General features: G+C 45.0%; 1 protein-coding gene across 1 annotated transcript in view; it reads left to right on the forward strand.

Moving 5' to 3' along the window:
- adamts17 (ADAM metallopeptidase with thrombospondin type 1 motif, 17) overlaps positions 1-21,221 on the forward strand; it is a 63,584-nt gene extending 42,363 nt beyond the window's left edge. Inside the window, 9 exon segments of the mRNA XM_048259679.1 lie at positions 540-569; positions 572-619; positions 2,374-2,531; positions 4,376-4,538; positions 5,107-5,242; positions 7,854-8,058; positions 9,599-9,751; positions 13,023-13,200; positions 17,117-21,221. Of these exon segments, the coding sequence (XP_048115636.1) occupies positions 540-569; positions 572-619; positions 2,374-2,531; positions 4,376-4,538; positions 5,107-5,242; positions 7,854-8,058; positions 9,599-9,751; positions 13,023-13,200; positions 17,117-17,268 (1,223 nt within the window). The 3' untranslated portion in view covers positions 17,269-21,221.
- The last annotated feature ends 15 nt before the right edge of the window (positions 21,222-21,236 follow it).

Consider the following 21,236-nt stretch of genomic DNA (forward strand, 5'->3'; position numbering starts at 1 on the left):
TTGTAGTAACCTGCAAAGTCAAAGCAGACCGCTTTTGGCATTGGGTTCAACTGCAGGTCAACTTAGTTTACTTCTCTTTCTCTGAGGAGAGTTAATATGCCCTTGCAGTTATCTGTTTAGCCAGTTTAAGGGCTATTAATTGTCTTTTAACTTCACCAAGGTCACTTTATATTTGACTACATAAATCCATCTTGGTTATGACTCAGAACACTGCACCATCTGGCAAGTTAACATTTTGAAGAGGAATTTTTTTTATTGGCAAAGTAAACTGAAGTGTTTTTTCCCCATGCTTCCTATAAATTGTTTGCTAGGATCAAATGTCCCAACCCACCTCTGATTCAGTTTAGAGAATATAGTTTTCATTAAAATGAACAGTTCTCTGAACAGACCTCTATTGTTTTGTTCTATCTAAATCTGAGATTTTTTGAAAGCTGATGGCACACCTTTTCTGTGTTTTTTTTTCTATGTACCGGTAATGAATATTCTTTACAGTTTGATTGATGTATCCAATAGTAAATCCATGATTTTCTCCCTGGCAGGTTATGTGGAAGCAGTGGTCATCCCTAAAGGAGCCGGAGAATACGTGTGGTGGAGGAGAAGCCAGCACAGAGTTACCTGGGTAACATCACCTCTTTTCCTTTGATGCCATTTTGGCACCATGTTTGTAAATCAATCATTCTGATGGTACTTACAGTACTCCAAAGTATAGAGGTATGCCTCTGACACTGTAGCAGCAGTTCTTATTAGTTTCCTATGTAGTATTTAAGATTGTTTTTAAGGAGCCAAAGACAGACTAGTTTCCTTTGTTAAAATTAGTATCACTATTCTTCTGCAGGGCCATTCTGTTTCTCTCCTTTCTTTCCTTCCTTTCTCTTCCTTTTTTTTTCTCATATTTTCTCTGTCCTGCTGTGTACTCACTCGCTTCCTCACTGTCATATCTCTTTTGCTCTTTGTTATCTCTCTTTCCCCCTCTCTTTTTCCATTCTTCTCTCTCTATCTTTCCCCCGTTTTCTGAGCAGCCTTTTCTCTGTCTCTAGGCTACTCCTCTCTCTCTATTGCTCTGTCATTCCTTTCTTGCTCTCTCTCTCCTTCTCTCATCTCTCATGTGCCTCTGATTGCGAGCAGGCGAGAGCTGTCTAATGGGTGTCAGCTGATGGGCAGTGATGGCAGGGCCGAGACCTCTGCCAGTTTCTCCACCCCCCCCCCCCCCCCCGCTAGTCGCTACCTCCCCTCCATAACCCCCCTGGCCTCCAACCCTCCTAACCTCCCCCAAACCCCCAGCCTCCCAGCTCCACTGCCGGCTTTCATGTGGCCGGATTAAACCCACCAGCCGGGCGCACATCAATCAGGAGGGTGCGGCCTGAACCGCTCCCAGGATGCTGATCTGGCATAGGAGTGTGTTTGTCTGTGTGTACGTGTGTGTGTGTGTGTGAGAGTGTGAGTGTGTGTGTGTGTGTGTGTGTGTGTGTGTGTGTGTGTGTGTGTGTGTGTGTGTGTGTGTGTGTGTGTGTGTGTGTGTGTGTGAGAGAGAGAGAGAGAGAGAGAGCCTGTGTGTGTATGTGTCGGAGGGAGTGTGTATGTGTGGCTCTGTGTGAGGTGTGTGTATGTGTGTGTGTGAATATATGTCTGTGTGTGTGTGTGTGTGTGTGTGTGTGTGTGTGTGTGTGTGTGTGTGTGTGTGTGTGTGTGTGTGTTTGTTGGACTGGGGAGGTAGTGGTATGGCTGTGGGAGCAAATGAGTTCAAACGCATCGAGACAGCCAGCGTGATTAGATTAGCTGGTCTGTGCCGCAGCCGGTCTCTGATGTCCTTCCTCACCCTGACTGCCCTGGGCTTTGACGCGCCGCCGTTTGTGGAGCCTACAGGCTCTCTTTCTCCTCTCCTCTCACTTTCCTAAACGTTTTCACTGTTACTCTCCTCGTCTATCTTATACTGCAATCATGTTATTTTAATTCCTTTCATGTAGATTGTAGATGAAGCATTGTTCTGTGGGACGAACTAAGCTGATATGCTTGTTTCTGAAGTTCACTCGGAGTTGTAATTTATTGTTACAGTAGTTATAATAATTTATGCTGACATTCTCTGGGAATATTAATATTTACAAAACCTGTTACGCTGTTTGGGCTGCATGCAAACAATGACACAAGACTTTGGACACAGCGAACGTTAACTTTTCTGTTTACAGCATCGGCCAGCTGGTGCACCTCAAGTTTGAGGACACGTGTCTGTGTGTGAGTGTGTGTGTCTGTGTGTGTACTGTAGGGATGTTCTTTCAGCCGTGCAATTAAGACAGTTCACTTCACTTTGTCTTGTTCATGGCCTCTCCCCCACCTCCCACCCCCATTCTCTCTCTCTCTCTCTCTCTCCCCCGACAGCACTGAAGGATGCCGGCAAGCACTCGATCAACAGCGACTGGAAGATCGAGCACCCGGGCACGTTCAACATCGCCGGCACCACCGTTCACTACGTCCGCCGGGGACTCTGGGAGAAGATGTCTGCCAAGGGGCCCACCACTTCCCCTCTGCATCTTATGGTGAACAGCTATAATTAACAAAACCCCCCCACACACACACACACACACACACACACACACACATACATGCACATACACTGTAACACACACACACACACACACACACACACACACACACACACACACACACACACACACATACATGAGCATGCACACACACACACACACACACACACACACACACACACACACACACACACACACATACATGAGCATGCACACACACAAACACACACACACATGTGTGCTCAGACAAACACACACACACACACCTATGCTTACACATGCACATGCACAGACACACACACACACACACATACAGTACACATACGCGTGCACACACACACACACGGGTACGCACACACACACACACACACACACATACTGTACGCGAGCATGCACACACACAAACACACACGCACATGCGTGCACAGATAAACACACACACACACACACCTATGCGCACACACACACACACACACACGCACACGCATATGCGTGCACACACACACACACACACACACACATATTCGTGCACAGACACACACACACACACACACACACACACACACACACACACACACACGTGCACACCATCCACCCAGTCACCCGTTCCCACACAGTTCTCTGCCATGGTCTGTTCCACTGCGCTGGGGCTGCATTAGTGCATGGCTGACAAATGAACGGACACCACCCCCCCCCCCAACCACCACCACCACCACACCCACACTGGGGGTCTGTTGTGGCCTAGTGATTGAAGATATGATGACTCCTGGTTATTAGCTGGCCGGACGCCACAGTTGCCTTGTCAGGTCCCGGATTAGAGGGTTATGATTTTAATAGGATTATCCGCTGACAAGCCAAGCAGTGCTGCTAATTACATTAAACAAACACGGCACAGTCTGCGGCGTTTACCGCGCGGCAGCAGCAGCGGCAGCGGCCCCGGTGAGGGAGCTCGACCGTGGCGAGGAGTCTGGAGCTGAGACGGCGTGTGTGTCTCCAATCCATCCACTCGCAGCAGCAGCATTCGTCATCGTAATGTTAATCAGAAGGGTGTGGGGAGGCGGGTGGGGGTTGTAATGAAATAGTTCCCAAAGTTGCTGTAGTTTTTCAAAAAGACGTTTTCTCTTTCGGTTTATTTCCTTCTCTCTCGCCATAAAGCAAGGCAAGTGTCTTTCTTTTTTATTTTTACAGAGTGAAAACACTGTGCAGGATTGATTTGTGCTGGTGTGAGGAGGAGGGTGTATGCATAGGATGCTTCTTTGTCCGGTCTCATTTGGATCATCCCTGCACTCTGTTGTTATCGTGTGTGTGGGTGTGTGTGTGTGTGTGTGTGTTGAGGGGAGTTTTGATGTAGCAACTTCTTTATCTTTTACGCAGCATGACCCAAAGCAATAATTTAAAACACTGGATTAGCTGTTGGTGTTATTTTATGTGATGTGACACACAAAAACTCAGAAATATTGTTTCAATAACAATACCAATCCAACACCATGGGAGAAGTAAATATTTCTTCATCCCTTTTTAGTGATTCAACACAGATGTGCATCATATTTAGTTTGTACAGATAGTTCAATATCTTTGAAGCAATCACAATATTTAATCACCAATTTGATTAAATTCAAATACCGGTCGTCCAAATAACCACAGTGTGTGTTTGACCATGTTACATAATGTGTGTGTGTGTGTGTGTGTGTGTGTGTGTGTGTGTGTGTGTGTGTGTGTGTGTGTGTGTGTGCGTGCATGCGTGCATGCGTGTGTGTTATGCAATGCATCATCTAATACACACAGCTCATCAGTGCACAGCTCATGTGTTGCCTTGTTGTCTTCATGCCATTGTCCAGGTGCTGCTCTTTAATGACCAGAACTACGGGATCCACTACGAGTACACCATTCCAGCCGACCCCAGTCCAGAGCCCAAGGCGCCACCGGTACCCCGGCCTAGTGAGCCGCTCTTCATGTGGACGCACTCGGGCTGGGAGGACTGTCATGCGGTGTGTGGAGGAGGTAGGACCAGTCTCTCCGCAGAACCCGTTTTATGATGCTGTGGTACTGGTGTGATGTGTTTACTGGACTTAAGGTTCTTTTAGCCAAATGCTCCCACCCCTCTGAGCTGTGTTTACTGTTCTGAAGGTTCTTTAAGCCAGATGCTCTCACTCCTCTGAGCTCTATTTACTCTTATGAAGTAGCCTGGCTAACGCCAAACCTCATCTCATTGAGATGGGGTCTGGGAACTACACATTCATTTTCTCGTATTTGAAATGTGGTTTACGAATGCCCAGAGTCGTTTATTGGGCGCTATGAATGTCTATCAAATGCGTCTGTACGTAGCTCATAACCGCTTCAGTGTGTTGTCATCGTCTTGCTGTCCCCCCTCCGTTCTGTGATTGGTTCCTTCGTTGAGGTGAAAACGAAGTCCATGGAATCCAGGCTGCCTTATGTGGGCGTAAGACAGCATGAGAAAACCCAGGCTAGTTCTGAAGGTTCTTTTAGGCAGATGCTCCCACTCATCTGTGCTGTGTTTACTGTTCTGAAGGTTCTTTATGCTCCCATTGTTCCTTCATTGTTTGTTCAGGTGAAAGGAAGACTATTGTCGCTTGCACCAAAATTGTCAACAAAACAAACAGTGTGGTGGACAGCCGTAAGTGTCGTCACCTGACCAAACCGGAGCCCCAAGTGCGCAAGTGCAACGAGCAGCCCTGCCAAACAAGGTGAGTGGATGAAATATGTCTGGCAACTGGCTGAGGAAGGGAAGAGTTGCACACACAACACAGACACACACACGCAACACACACACGCGCGCGCACACACACACACACACACACACACACACACACACACACACACACACACACACACACACACACACACATACATATACACACACACAAACAAAGACACTCACACAAGCACAGCATGCACACAGGTTCACATAGTCCTCTCAGACACTGAGAAAACACTCAAACACACACACACACACACACACACACACACACACACACACACACACACACACACACACACACACACACACACACACACACACATACGTGACACTTGGGAGAGGAAGGAGCTCATTGACACAGGCCCTTGATATTTGTTCTGGGAAAATTCTCACTCACACAAAAGCTAGTGACACTTGTAGGGAAGTGTGTTTATATTGCTGTCACCCCTCCTAGTCTTAAGGGGGGAGCAAACTGCTTGTGTGATTAATTGTCTTGGATTGGTCACTTTTATCTTGTGTACACAAGTTTGATGTCTCAGGACGCAACAACAATCAGGAATTCTCCCACGTGCTTCCCTTTCAAAATGCGCCGCTTGAACGTGACCGAATTCGCAAAAGGATATTGGAGTTGTTCGCTTGCCACATAATCAACCATTTTGTTCTTTTTTATCCTCTTTTTTTAAGACAAAATATGACTGATTAGGATTTCTCTTTCGAAGCGGTTATTTGAAACAGTGCTCACAAACGACATCATCAAATTGTTTCCATAAGCTGTTTGTAGAGGGAAAACAAAACCATCCTCAAAAAAGATACTGAAATGTTTATATAATATGGATGTCCCCGCGTCGGCCTTGTTAAAATTGGCAGATGTGGTGGTAAGGGGAAAAATACTGTAATAGAAAAGCCCTTTGTTAAAAAAGGCTTCTTAATTTCAATGACAAATTACGGAATTATGAATCATAGTCATTGCTAAGCTTGAAGGCTTTCGGGAAAGTTCTACATACTCCTCAAAAAATGTGACAAGTAGGTTGTGCCTTGACCACCACCCCCGTCTCATCCAAAACCATCCATAGCAGGTCTCCAAGACCAAAAATAAAAAGGATAGAAAATGAACGTTATTGCAGTAAGTTTTAAATTAAAAAAAAAATGTTAGGATACCAAAAAAAGACCATGAGGGGCTGCTTTTCTTTTTTTATTCTTTCTAGAAACGTTGTGATTTTGGCATGATGTGAGATTATGTCAGAGAGGCTGAACCAGGGCAGTGAGTAGGTCTCCTTTATGCTAGTAGTGAGAAACTCTGGAGTCAGGCCTTTGAATGATATGATAAGGCAGAGCAGACTGCAGCAATCTGGTGTGTGTGTGTGTGTGTGTGTGTGTGTGTGTATTTGGGGGGTGTTGGATGAGGAGGAGAGGTCAGACACCATCACATGTTTCTGTTGAACTGTCTTGCCACCAGCTGGGTTCTCTCTCTCTCTTTCACTCTCTATCTCTTTTCTATCCTCGTTCTCGTCTTCTGCATTCACTTTCTGTTTTTATCGGTCTCTCTCTCTCCCTCTCTTCTCTCTTTATCTCTCTCTTTATCTCTCTCTCTTTAACCTCTCTCTTTATCATTTACTTTTCTATTCTATTTTACTTTACTTTATGTATCTCTGACTCCAACTCTTGCACTCTTCCCTACTCCTCCTTCAGAATTTACTCTTCTTACCTCTCCTTCTTTATCTATCTCTCTCTCTTTCTCTCCCCCTTTTCCCTCCCATATGGACAGGAGGGGGATGGACACCACAAATCCACCTCAGACCTCATCACATCTGTCCCACAGATGGCCTAGTAGCTCTCAGGGTTCACGCTGTCTGTAGCACATGAGGCCGTTGGCCGAGAGGCCCGCAGTGCCTTACTGCCACATACCAGCTCAGGCGGTGAAAGGAAACACAGGTCTGTGGTGGCACTGGACTCGACTGGGCCACTCCAATGTCCAGTTAGATGGGGAAAGAGGTCATCTTGGAAGAGCATCTGTAGTGGGATATGGAGGCAGATAAGAGGTTATTACTTAAAGGGACTGCATTTATATAGCGCTTTACTCAACTCCTTTGAGCACCCAAAATGCTTTACAATGTCATGCCTCACATTCACCCATTCACACACACACACACACACACACACACACACACACCGATGGCGGAGGCTGCCATGCAAGGCGCCCACCTGCTCATTGGGAGCACTGGGGTTAAGTGTCTTGCTCAAGGAGACTTTCACAGGGTCAGGAGGAGTAGAGCTTGAACCGGCAACCTTCCTCTACCTACAGGTACATCTACCTCCTGAGCCACTGCCACCCCATGATGACATGACGAGGCATCTGCTCAATATCTCCTGAATTGTGCTGCTCAGTGATATATTACTCCATATGCCCTTTAATAGTTCAATGGAACATTAAGTGGTTTCAACTGTTTTTCATCTAAAATTGTTTGAATAATTAAAGTAATCATTCACAATTTTTAATATAATCTGTACACCATGAGCTGTTTTTGTCTGAAATTGTTTGTCTGAAATGATAGTAACCGTCTCCATGTGTTGCTGCCTGGTGTGTTTTGTCTGAGCAGGTGGATGACGACGGACTGGACGGCCTGCTCGCGCACCTGTGGGAAGGGCTCCCAGAACCGGCAGGTGGCCTGCACCCAGCAGCTGCCCAACGGCACGCAGGTCAAGGCCCGAGACCGTGACTGCGCTGGCCAAAAGCCGGCCGCCTTGCAGCGCTGCGAGGGCCAGGACTGCCTGACCGTCTGGGAGGCGGGTGTGTGGTCCGAGGTACGCAGGGAATGGAGGAAGAGGGGGAGTAGGGACCACTGAGGTCATTTTTGATGGAGGGAGGGGGGGGGGGGGTGATGCGTTTGAAGCACCTGTTGGACGACTGGTGTCCTCTGCCAATGTTCTCTTGCTACTCTCGTTTCTTCTTTTTCTCTTTGACTCCCTCTCTCTCTTTACCTCTCACTCCCTTTCACCTCAGTTCCATCTTGCTGGCACTCGATAAAAGCAGAAGACCCAGTATTTTTTTCTAAAGGGAGTCACATCCAAAAACCTTTTTTCACGCAACTCCAAAATCTTATTTGGTTGATTTTTTAAAGCTGACAACAACATTGCAAAGTCATTAAAATGCACTTGCTTACAGTTTATGCATTATTGTTTGGCAGTATAGTACTGTAACACACACTCCAAATTGCCTAGATGCTAGGAATGTTTTTACACAAAAACACACTAGTGATTTCATACTATCCGCCTTAGCACCTGTTTCCATGACGACCAATAAGGGGACGACTTTCCTCTTCCTGGAGTGAGCGTGTCTCTGCTTGTCTTCCACTTGATGTTGAGTTCAGTGGTCTTTGTCTTGATTTGTAAGGAACTCAGCTCAGCAGTATCTCAGCCAGGTGTCCCTTTGTTTCTTCACAAGGTCAAAGGTTAACCACACAACGAAATGTCCCTTTTAGTAAACACTTGGACGCGCCGATGACAAAAAGAGGTGAAAGATTGAGCCAAGAAATGAAACCATGTCAAACTGTCTGGCAATAATAAGAAAATATGTCCGTCTCGATAAACGAGTTCAAAGCTCGCGTCGGACACTAATTCACAGAGGCCTCGGTGGACACGTTCTCCCATCTGCTGCATGTAACGTGTCATGGAGGAAGATGATCCCCACGCTGAAAAAAAAAAACCACTCCTCTTTTTGCACTCCACAATCATAGCCCGTCGTGATTTAGTGTCCGAGGGGAGGGTTACCTGGGGGTTAGACTGAAGTCCATAACTCACCTGGGGATGGAGGGAAGAGAATGTTCTAGAAAGGGGGGGGGCTGAGGCAAAACATCTGTGGGCATCGGGGAGGGTGTGGGGTGGGATGAGATTGAGATGGTGATGGTGGTAGAAGTGGTTGAGTTGGAGGGTGCTAGAGACAGCAGTAGATTTACCTTTGATCCCATAGTGTGATCCCAAAGGCAGATGGGATGCGAACATGATAGTATGTGGTGGCCCATGGGATTGAAAGAGGGGTAGTGCAGGAGGAGGGTCAGGGTGGTTGAAGGGCAAAGCCTCGTGCAGACATATGGGGATTCGCTTATTGTCCATTGCTTGTCACTTCAAAAGTTGACATTAGTCGCACAGTTCACATCGCCAACAGTTATTTTACCTGTCATAGCTAGAAGTTGTTGAATTGCTTTAACATTCCATGGGCTCTTGGCACAACACAACAGCTAGTGCCTTCCTGTCTAAATGCAGCCGAAGTGTGTTTCTCTCTGTGTTTTGGTTGGCGTAGCAGTGCCTAAGTGTGCCTCTCACTGTGTTTTGGTTGGCGTTGCAGTGCTCAGCCAAGTGCGGGCAGGGAGCGCGGCATCGCCTGGTGAAGTGCACCAACCCACGTAAGAAGTGTGACCTGAGTACGCTCCCACGCGAGGTGGAGGAGTGCGAGGACTACTCCAAGTGCTACATCTGGAGGACTGGGGACTGGGCCAAGGTGAGCCATGACACACACACACACACACACACACACACACACACACGCACACACACGTGCACACACTTATCAGTAGTAAACATGCCCCAAAACTCCATGTTCAACCGTATTAATTACAAATAATTACACTAAATAATTATTTCCACTCAAATTGACAGTACAACCAAGATAGATATTTCAGCAGCATATATCTATTCTGGTGGATGAACTCATTACCAGGTGGTGTAGTTAGCCCCTAGTAGCTCAGCTTAACAGAAAACTCTGCTTTGCTTTGAGTTCTACTTGAAAGACCTTGCTGATGTGCAAAGAACTTAAAGGAATAATTTCACAATGAGCCCTTTTTCCTCTTGGGTATGAAACCCATTGGTGTTGGCCATAAAGTGTCCACCCTGTGAGACACAGATGTACTAGTAGCGTGCCTAGAAGTCCAGGCAGGTCCTAATTTATTCAAGAACCCCATTTTCAGAAAACGATCCAAAGCCCCCTTTTTCCCTGGATTCATTCCTGGATTTGTCCTGAAACTGAGACTGACTTGACCCCACCTTTGATGCACAGGCATTCAGCATTCCATGCTTAAGTCGGTTGATGTTCGCTACACTTCCATTCGCCCGGCGTCTATTTTCTCTCTCTTTCCCTCTCTCTCTCTCTCTCTCTCTCTCTCTCTCTCTCTCTTTCTTTCTCTCTCTTTCTCTCTCCATGTTTCCTTTTTTACATCCTTTTATCATCCCATGTTCTAGAGAAAGTGGGGCACGTAAAATGGGTGGTTGTGGAGGTGGTGGGTGGGGATGCTGCTGGCAGTAGTCTTCTGGAGCCTTCCGTGTGTGTGTGTGTGTGTGTGTGTGTGTGTGTGTGTGTGTGTGTGTGTGTGTGTGTGTATGTGTGTGTAATCTCTTATATGGGCAGATCTTGGCTGCCACTCGCCTCTGTTCCCCTGGTGAGTGACAAGGTGCACTCAGACATGTTATATTTCACAGGAACCAGGGGTCAGGGATTGGGGTCGGTCGACTGTCAGTCAGCCTGACGGCTCACGCCTCCATCCCCCATCCCCACCCGTGTGCTCCCCCCAGACCTCCAGCTTCATCCCCATAGAGCAACACCCAGACACACACACACACACACACACACACACACACACACACACCACTCCCCCTTTCGCTGACAGACACTTTCATTTTCGCTGATTAGATTAGATTTCACTCACAGTTTGGTGCACACAACCCCACCCCCCCCCCCCCAACTTCCAACACACACACACACACACACACACACACACTCACACCATGTACCCCCCCCACCCATGTCTCGCCTCCCCCACCTCCCCTACACCCCTTCCCCAACTAAGGAGCACCAGATGGACGTCTTCGGCAGTTCCCACAGCCTGACACCAACGCAGGCTGAAGAGCTGAGGAGGCTGTTGGGGCTAGTGAGCAGTGTCCTGCCGCACAGGTTTGGCCAGCTGCTCCACCACTAGCCGCCACTGCAGCAGCAGCTGCTGGCGCAGCAGTGTCGAGCAGGAGGTGAAAGCTTCCCACTGCGTCCCCCCCCCCAAAAAAAAAAAACCTCCACCGAGTTGGATACTGGGTATTATTTTAACCGTGGCCAACTTTGTAGCCACAAGCCATTGTGCGGAGCTCGCCAACGAACGGGCCAAGAGTTAGAAGAGAGCGACCCGACCCAAGCTGATGACCGGCGAGACCGTTTGCACTGCAGCGCAGTTGAGCCATGCGATAATGACACGTTTGCTTTCGCTGCTCAATGTACTGCGAATCTCCTTGATGTTTACCGGACAGTGGCAATACCAATAATCCACATTTCAACTGTATAAACAGTTGTCCCAGATGGGGGTTCTGCCTTGTGGATACTGTCCCACTGGCTGGCACGGCTCAAAGGCCGGTGGGAAAGCTGTTTTGTTTTCAGCTATTCCCTTGTCTGTCTGTGGCTGACAACCTTTCAGAGACACACTCTGTCTTTCAGTGTGTTCTGTTTAGTCTTTTGTTTTCTTTTTGACTTTTTTTTTAGTTTTCCTGATCGCAACATCACCGTCGGCCTGACGGCAACCACAAAACGAAATGACATTATGGGTTTTTCCCCCATTCACTGTTCGATAAACCGATAAGAGTAATTCCCGTTTCAGACGAGCGGAGATCCAAAACATCCCACATCATAAAAGAAAACTTCAGCCTTAGGTTTTGGCATAATGTCCTCTACTTTGTCATTCAGAACATTCTGTCAGTGACCGAGATGGCCATCTTTTGTCTGGACTCCGATGCATGTCTACTGTCAGTATTCACTGAAGACAAATGGCAAGATGTGACTGAAGTTGGCTAATGTGAGCACAGAAGCCTTTTTCCGATGCTGCCTCTTACAATGGATGCAAACATGGACTGATCTTTTACATATTGTTTCAGGCAACGCAGCTGTCTGTTATTTAAACAGTGCCTTGAATGTAAATGCATTATGAAGCCTGCATGTAGAACAGCTTGAAGTTGAAAGCTTATGGATTTCATCTCCACAGATCCCACTCTCCCTCTCTCTCTCCCTCTCCCACTCTCCCTCTCCCTCTCTCCCTCTCTCTCTACCTCTCTCCTTCGGCCTTTCTCTCCCTCTCTTTCTTCCTTTCATTCTGTTGCCAAATTGAAAGCATTAAAAGGGGTGAATGTAAAAAATCAGGACGTTGGGTTTGGGAGAAGGGATTAGGAGGATCTGTACGCCTGGCTCTTGCCACTTCTCATCTCCATGCCTCCTGTTTCAATTCACTCTGCACTGTGTGTGTGCTGTGGTGAGCTGGAGTGTGTGTGTGAGTGTGGTGTATATATTTCTGTGTGTGTGTGTGTGTGTGTGTGTGTGTGTGTGTGTGTGTGTGTGTGCGTGTGTGTGTGTGTGTGTGTGTGTGTGTGTGTGTGTGTGTGATTGGGGTTGGAAAGGGGAGGTGGGGGTCATATTTGGCAAGGACTAGGATCAGATCAGGCACAGGCCAAAAGAAAACCTGGTGTTTGGCTTTAACCATGGCTATACTGTATGCTCATTTCAGTTTTTGTAGAATCTTGGCACTAACTTCTAGTACTAGTTTGTGATATGGGTCAGTGGATCACAAGAAAAATGATCTCACCAAAGCTATAACAGTGTGTGTATGTGTTTGTTTGTGTGTGTGTGTGTGTTGGGGGGGTTCTAATTAAAACATCCTGATTATGAATAATATGACCTCGTCATATTATATGCTAACATCAACAAAACCCCTTTGTGTAAGTAATACTCAAATCTGCATTCGCAGTGCTCTGTCACCTGCGGGAAAGGAATGCAATCCCGAGTCATCCAATGCATGCACAAGATCACCGGGCGCCACGGCAACGAGTGTTTTTCGTCTGAGAAACCAGCTGCGTACCGACCCTGCCAGCAGCAGCCCTGCAACGAGAAGATCAACGTCAACACCATCACCTCGCCGCGTTTAGGTGGGTACATTCATTCCTCCTGTGTCCTGCCAACGCTGGAGAAAAACCCAATGGGAGAATAATCACACACTGCGATGACTGATAAATGATGACTGTTGCCACCTCCAGAATCCATTTTCAGCATTAAACTAAAGTCCAAAATAAGCCAAAGTCCAATAATAGCTTTAACCCCTGTCTACAGTGATGTTGTACAGTCATTATTTGATGAATGAGTACTAAGTGTAAAGTGATGTGGGGAAGTGACACACAAGGCTTCCCTGATTTTACTTGTAATATGATGTGAAAATGTGCTGTTCTGATATTAATCGTTTATTCTTGGTGACTTTGGATTAAATTCAGATTTGTTTGGAAGGCCAACTTTTGCGTGTCAATGTGGAACCTTTTTTCCATTAGCCTTGTATTAGGTAGAGAGAGTACTTCAAACATCCCTAATGATGTTGGAGTTTTACAGGGCAGTTTGGCACTATCCAAATGTGTCCGGTGTTTCCTGAGACAGCGTCTTCAATCGGCTCATGCAGGGGCCAGTCGGGGTCTCAGGCCGTTGCAAATGCATTTCGCGAAAAGCTAACATGATCGAGTCGAGTCTGTGTCAGTGAGTCTCACCTCATTTGTCACTTAAACACCAGGGCGCATAAAGCCTTAGCACCATTTCCAAACCTCAGCAACCATTTAGCTTGACGGCATCATGCATCAACTTGGGCCCTGCCGAACGTTCCGTCATTTGGTACGCCCAGCCACTTTCCAGCGGCTCGCACACATCATGTCGATTTTCCAGTCGTTTGTCGGCTATCTTGAATTCATTTTGAGGCCACTCAAGACAAAAACAATTAATTGGGGGAGTGCTGGCATGGAAAGTTTGAGCCCCTCTCTTCGCAATAAATGTTTTCATGAAAACCACATACTCATTTTTCCAGGGCAGGGCCCCGCACAGATACCTGGTAACAAATCATATTTGTTATCCATGAAACCCATTGCTCTGTGATCCATTGAGCTTGTCTGAGGCAATGGAAATCAGTCGCTGCATTATAGCCATCCTACGCATTGTGCTCACACAGTTAACATAAGACATGCATTACTCAAGACTATTCCATAGTAAGCAAATGCCCTTTGATCTTAGGTATGGCTCTTGTCAGTTCTATGCCCACTGAGCTGCTGCTGTTTTGGCTGCCGTTGTGTGATGCTATTCCTGTGTCCACAGCACACACGTTTCCACTAGCAGGGGCCACTATGGCAGCTCTCGTCTCAGTGTTTAGAGAACAATGATTTTAGACAAGCTCAGGCGAACGTTAAGCCTTCTGGGAAGGCGGTTATCATTTATCATCAGGGCGAGGAGAGGAGGTGGGGTTAGTTGGGGGGGGATAGCAGCAGCTGGGAGGGCTAGCGAGAGTTGTCCGTTATGGCACCGTGTTTATAGCCGCGGCCCCGTGGCTCGCGTCCACGTCGTCGTCTCTCGGGCAAGATGCAGCTGCACTCGGCCGCACTACCCTGGCGAGGAGCGAGGGGGTTCCCCCCGGGCCCACCAAAAAAAAAAGAAAAAAAAATGAGGGGCAGCTCGCGTCGAGGGACTCGCCACAGCTGGCTCTAGTTTACCCCCCCCCACACACACACACACACACACACATATCCCCACCCCGCTACTGCCCTTCCGCCCCCCTCCCCCTTCTCCCAATCCAGCTTCTCCTCCTCTGCATCTGGAAAGTGTGTGTCGCGCATATTTACCCAGGATGCACTACTCCCTCCCTTGCCAGGTCATATAGGGTTTGGAGAAACCAACACGTGCCATCGTGTTGTACCAATGTGCAATTTTAAGTGCTTAATGTCTGATTTCCAAAGGTTTGCTACACATCACCTTAAAGATCTCTTTTGGATTTGATCTGTCTAGCAATATTGGTCAGAACCCTGTTTTTCCTTTTTTATTATTAAACAACATATTCCAGTGGTTTCCATGGCACAGAACGGTACTGTGCTCGTGCCAAATCCCATTAAAATGTTTATCTCTGTTTGGTGCGTTGGCTGCCAGCACCTGCAGGTGTTTATAACTCCCCTTGCAGTGGGGCACCTGTCTTTTGTCAGAGTTGTAATTGCCAATGTGACCTTAGTGCGCGCGCATAGCCCAGCCCAGGCTAACCCCTTACTCTGAATCTAGTGTGGCCCCACATAATCACCGCACTGCATGTGTGCTTTGTGTGACACCTTCATAAACACCAATGCAGCAATACGGCAGAACATGGACATTTGAGCCTTCTTGAGACCAATAATGTGTTGCTGTAGAACACAACTAGGACTGTTGGAACGTCATACTTTGCAGAACTCAAATAAAAAAAAGTTATGATAGATTACATTTTTTCCTGTTGATCAGTACTCTAGGTGTGTTTGGAAAGGATTTCAGCAGCCTTTTAGAGAGTCTGGTCCAAGAAGATTTTTTTTCACCCCCACGATATTCCAAGACATTAAGCAAAATTCCATATAGAATAGCAGATTGTGTGACCATTATCTAGCAACAGCCACATAGTTGAGCTTGAATTGAGCAGTTGGCATTTCTCTTGTATGACATACTGAAAGATGAGTGCCACCCGCAATGCCCAAAAATGCCGTCGGCACGTGCCACATTCTGTTAAAATCTCCCCTCCTCTTCCTCCTCCCCCTTCCCTGGTTTTGAACTCTTGGTGGTCCGGGGACCGTGTTGGCCCCTGCCGATGTTTACAACTCCCTTGTTTCGTTTGCGGGCGCGCTCACCTCAATAAGTATGTCAACGCGCCGTTGGGACACTGATGACAAGTTCCTTCAAAGCCTTCTAGCGCGCGCAGATGGAACGCAATATAAAGATAATATAATGTTGTTTGGATAAGGGAGATTTGTGTGTGTGGGTGTGTGTGTGTGTGTGTGTGTGTGTGTGTGTGTTTGTGTGTGTGGTTTGGGGAAGGGGTGTGTGGTAGGGGGGGTTGGCGGATGGTTCCACCTCATCCAGCAGGCGTGAGATGAAAGTCAGCTGTCCTCGACTCTTCCTGTCAGCTGTGGCTGGGCCCGGAGGCTTCTGCCTTGGGCCCGCTGCTTGATGAATGTGGGGGGTTCTGGGACTGTGGCCCCGGTCTCATCACTGGTGTGAGTGGATTTGCATTCATACACTCTGTAATTTTACCCCCCCCCCCCCCCCACTGTAAATCCTGCCTTTCCCCCGTCCATGAATCTGCACAGCCTGTGCAGTCTTGCTGTCTACAACCACAGGGGATTTTGTGGGGAGACGGTAGCATTGACAAACAGTATCCTGTATGCATGTTTTTTACCTTGCTATCGGTATAAATGTAATTTAGTGGTTTTATATTGGCTTTAAAGGAGGATTATTCTTTCCCTTCTTTGACTGTTACTGTTTGACCTTCTGTGGAGACTCTGATTGTTTCTGGCATGGCGTGAGCACAGTAAGTCTTACTCAAGACTGCCATCTATTGGTGAATACATTGTTACACAGTTATTTGTGGTTCAAATAGATGGAAAAACATTGTGTGTGTGTATGGAAGTTTGAGGGAGATTTTAAAATGTAATTGTTTTTGTCAGATACAAATTCTTTGTACGTGTCTTTTCAATGCATTCTGTTGCACAAACTATCATGGTTGCAATTGCAGAAATAAGAAAAATATGTTTTAATATAATTTTTTAGAAAACATGAACTATCATTTTTACTTTCCCGCAAGTGCAAAGATGCTTGTTGCCACAGCAGAACATAATAAAACCAATTGTACAAATTATATCTGAAAATCCTCAGAATGCAATACCATGCCATTTGATACTGTAAGGATTTTGCTATGTAAGCTAGTACCTAATGCAATACAGTTGTTACCATACACCATGACTCTGTTAACATTATTTTCTGTTACTATAACATGAAGTAATTCTTCCTTTCTGTGTGCCGTGTTCTCAGCTGCCCTGACGTTTAAGTGCCTGCGGGACCAGTGGCCGGTGTACTGCAAGGTCATCCGGGAGAAAAACCTCTGCACGGACATGCGTTGGTACCAGCGCTGCTGCGAGACGTGCCGGGACTTTTACGCACAGAAAATGCAGCAGAAGAGTTGACCTGCACTCCCCCTACTTCCCGCAGTCCCCAACCCATCTCCCCTCCACACCCTCAGACAGAAAGGTTCTCCGCTTGTCCCCTTTAAAGGAACCCTGGTTGGTTCTGGCTAGAACCATCTGGTGAACAGCTGATTGTTGAAGGATGGAGGCCCTTGTTTTGGGTATCAGCTGCAATAGTTAAGAGATATTGAACAACTTGTCTTGTCAGGAAACTCTTAGAGCTCCAGCAACCTTAAGAGTTGCGACAGTGTAAGTTGAACGTAAAATTGGACCTGTAAGGGTTTTGCGATCGGCACAAGCCAAATGAGCCTGTTGTTCTGGGAGTGTGGGGATGAAAACACATCTAGCCTTTTGGACTAGCGCTTGGCATTTAGTTACTATGTTGTTTGCGATCTTCATTCAAAGAGTGTATGCACTGCCTTTAGGGTCAGTACCACTCGTGTCTAATGTAAGCTCATATTATTTATCATGGAAGTATTTCAGTAGTGTTGAATGTTTCCTCTCAAAGTAAAAATCCAGTCCATGTACACTTGTCCAAACAGCTAGATAGTCTTTGTGACTATGTCACAATGTACAATGTGTTGTACAAAGGATGCTTTCTGATAACCCCAATATAGCAATGAAGTTATGTCATATAAAGTTCTGATTGGCTGAGATGAGTGAGTGACATCATTTTATGATAACGCCGTTCTGACTGTGTACCATTGTAAGCAAGTCTGCCTGTTTGTTTTGTGCATAGGTGCAGGACACCAGTGCCAGTGTTCCTTCTGTAGAAGGACGTCACACAGTCTTATGGGTTAGAAAAACACAGGCCTACTCACAAACAAATTGGGTTTTCGGCGAAAGTGCCAACATAAATTTCCTTTAGGAAACCAATTATTCTACCAAAGGAATGCCATTGTTTATTACATATAACTAATCCACCACTGATTGATGGCAGTAAATACACATGAAAAATACATTGTAAGCTATACTCAGCCACTGGATCTGACTTCTCCTGAGACCAAATGCCAAGCACTAGGGTCATCTCACCCTCCTCCTCCCTTATTTATGACAGATGCACTTCTCAATGACGCATCACACAGAACTCACCTGATACGAACCACACCACAGGTAAAAAGCACTGTTATTTATGTATATATTTTATACAAAAGAAAGCTTGGTTCTTTAGCTATGCATATGGGTAAGCAGGTGATACCAGTAGCGAGCACATCAAGACAAATAGCTGAACATCTGTGTTACTTGTTTGGATCACGACAATCCATTGGTTCACTAGTAATCATGTATACTGTAAAGTTTGTTATGTTTTAGTTTCAGAATACTGAATTGGTGCTAACGTTTGTGTTTTTGTTTATTTGTTTTTCTTTTTTGCATATATTTTTGTCATCCATACAGTATATGTATACTTTATAGCATTGCATTTGATGGAAATAATCTAAAGGTGCCAGTTCTTTGAGGGTTTGATATTGTGATTCAAAGGACAGCCTGGCAAACTTTGCCATATTTGCATTTAATTATGTCACATCGACTGGAAGAATTTAATGGAAATGATAGGTCATATTCTGAATCAATATAGACTGATTAAATTTAATCAAACACAAACGCCCTCTCTCAGTGCAAAGCCATGCCATCGAAGGGGCTTAATTCAGCCTTAACTGATAATATCGCTCAATAATCCGACTCTTCCGTGGCATGACAAACCACTATTATCAATGTGTAATTCAGCTCTGTAAAGTTTTAAATTTCCCTGAGTTATCTATCAAATGGGGCATTTCAACCATTTCACACAAGTTTGATTTCTAACACGCACATTATTTTTCAAACAATTATCTCTCATTTCATGCCTCGTTGGTTGCCATGCATCATTTTAAATTGCAATGTGGTTAATTCAACAGCCTTGCTAACAACAGGAACCAAAAATAGTGCTACTTTGTCAGTGAAAAGGGCTTAAGGAGAAGAACTTTTAGTCCTCAGTTTCTGCTAGGTGCTATCACACAATGTCTATAATCACTGTAATATATGGGATGCAGTTTGTAAAACATTGCACATTATTTTATCCAGCACAGTTTTTGCACATGTAATATTGCCAAATGTAAAAGAAATGCACTACAATTTTAAACTGTAACTTTTTTCATACAGTACATGTTTAGGAAAATTGCTGCAAATCTGCCAAGCATAGTATTTATGAAAGAATATTAAATGTGCAAAATCTGTGGAGGATAGAACAATGTACAGTGTTTTACAAACAGCTCCCCATGGCAACATAATGATCTGAAAACAAATGTACAGTGTAAACTGATCATTTGAAAACAACATGTTGGCACTTTCACCACTGGTTTTGAGATCGACATTTGAAATGAAATTGCCTCATTTAGTTTCACGTATACATGTAGCCAACATCTGCACATGCTTCAGAAGTTTGATTGTACATGATTATACTGACAAAAAATTACCATTAGTTTAAATAAACAACATTGATTTTTTCTAATTATAATAAAAGCATTTGCATTAGAAAATCAACCACACATCACATTCATTAGATATATAAAGCAAAACACGTTGAACGCCAAACAAAAAACTTTCTGTGCCAGCTGAAATAAATCTGACAATTTATTGTTCAAAATCAATTTTGACTATAAATTAAAAATATATATATATATATAAAATATATTTAGATGCTTAACATTCAACTCAGTTTATCTCAATTCCTCTAGAATAAACATTGAAATGTACCTTGCTCTTGTTTCCGTGCTATCTTTTCCTAACTTGCACCCAAATGGGCCTTTTCCAAAGGCCAACTGCATCCCATTTCTTCCCAGAAAGGGTAACTGGCATATGAAAAGATTTTACCCCACCACATTTGGGTAAGCTCAGTGGTTAGGAGTGAAAAATGATCCAATTTTGTCTGTGGCCATCAGGTTCATCTTCAGAGGGGTTTCAGTTTTTTAGCTCTCTTTCCTAATGTGCTGTGTAGAATCAAGATTGAGATTTCCAGGTACCTTCACCCTCTATACAAATGCTATTGTCTATCTTGGCCTTTTTTCTGTCCCCCCCACAATGCTCCATTTCATATTATTACTGTACAGCTTTACATAATAAAGTTCTCATGGTCAGTCATACTACCATTCAATACAACACGGTGCTATATATACACAAAAGTTTTTTATATGTACTGTATGTTGAATAATGAATATATCATATAATGAAAATCTGCTGTGATGCTCCTTAGTAGTGTCACATGATAACTGTAATTTATGACTGAGTTTTGCAGGCATTATGACAGGCTGGTGCAGAGAAAGTGTACTGTAATTGATTTTTCTCGGCCATGTTTTGTATGTGTGTCCTCTAGTAGTACTGTTGGAGGCCACATTGCCCATTGACTGTCTGTATTTTTGTATTTTTATTATTATTTTACAGTACAGCGGTGTTATACAAGCTACAAGCTGCTTCTTTCTTTCTTTTTTTTTACTGGGTTGGCATTTTTGTTCTGCTGCACATGAAACAATAGAGTTCACTTGACATGCAAATGTGTATCTGTCATTTCAAAAATGTCAATTGTCACCCTGTACTTGAAGAGGAAAAAGAAAAATGGAGAATTTTTTATTTTTTTGAGGGGGGGAAGAACACTGTACATGTTAACACTGATTTGCTTTAGGTCTGATGGAGGCTTTTCAGTGCCATCAGTTCTGCCAAGTCTACAGCGTTTTATTGTTGCTCAATATTCTCCGCATCAGATGCTCAATTAGAAATATTGGATCTGTGCTTTCAAAAAAGAACAAGAACGTTGCATTGAAATTTATTCTCTGCTGTTCAAGCTTGCCACAACTGAGGACCGTGGTTTCTCATAACTAAATGTACGAAGCAATGCCTCACACAATACATATTATATATATAAGATATTGCCACAATGTTGTCTGTCTGTGAGTTATGTATGAGTCACATGCTGTTGTTTTTTTTTTTCATTAAAA

This window comes from Alosa alosa, chromosome 12 (assembly GCF_017589495.1).
Source record: "Alosa alosa isolate M-15738 ecotype Scorff River chromosome 12, AALO_Geno_1.1, whole genome shotgun sequence".
Classification (NCBI taxonomy): Eukaryota; Metazoa; Chordata; class Actinopteri; order Clupeiformes; family Clupeidae; genus Alosa; species Alosa alosa.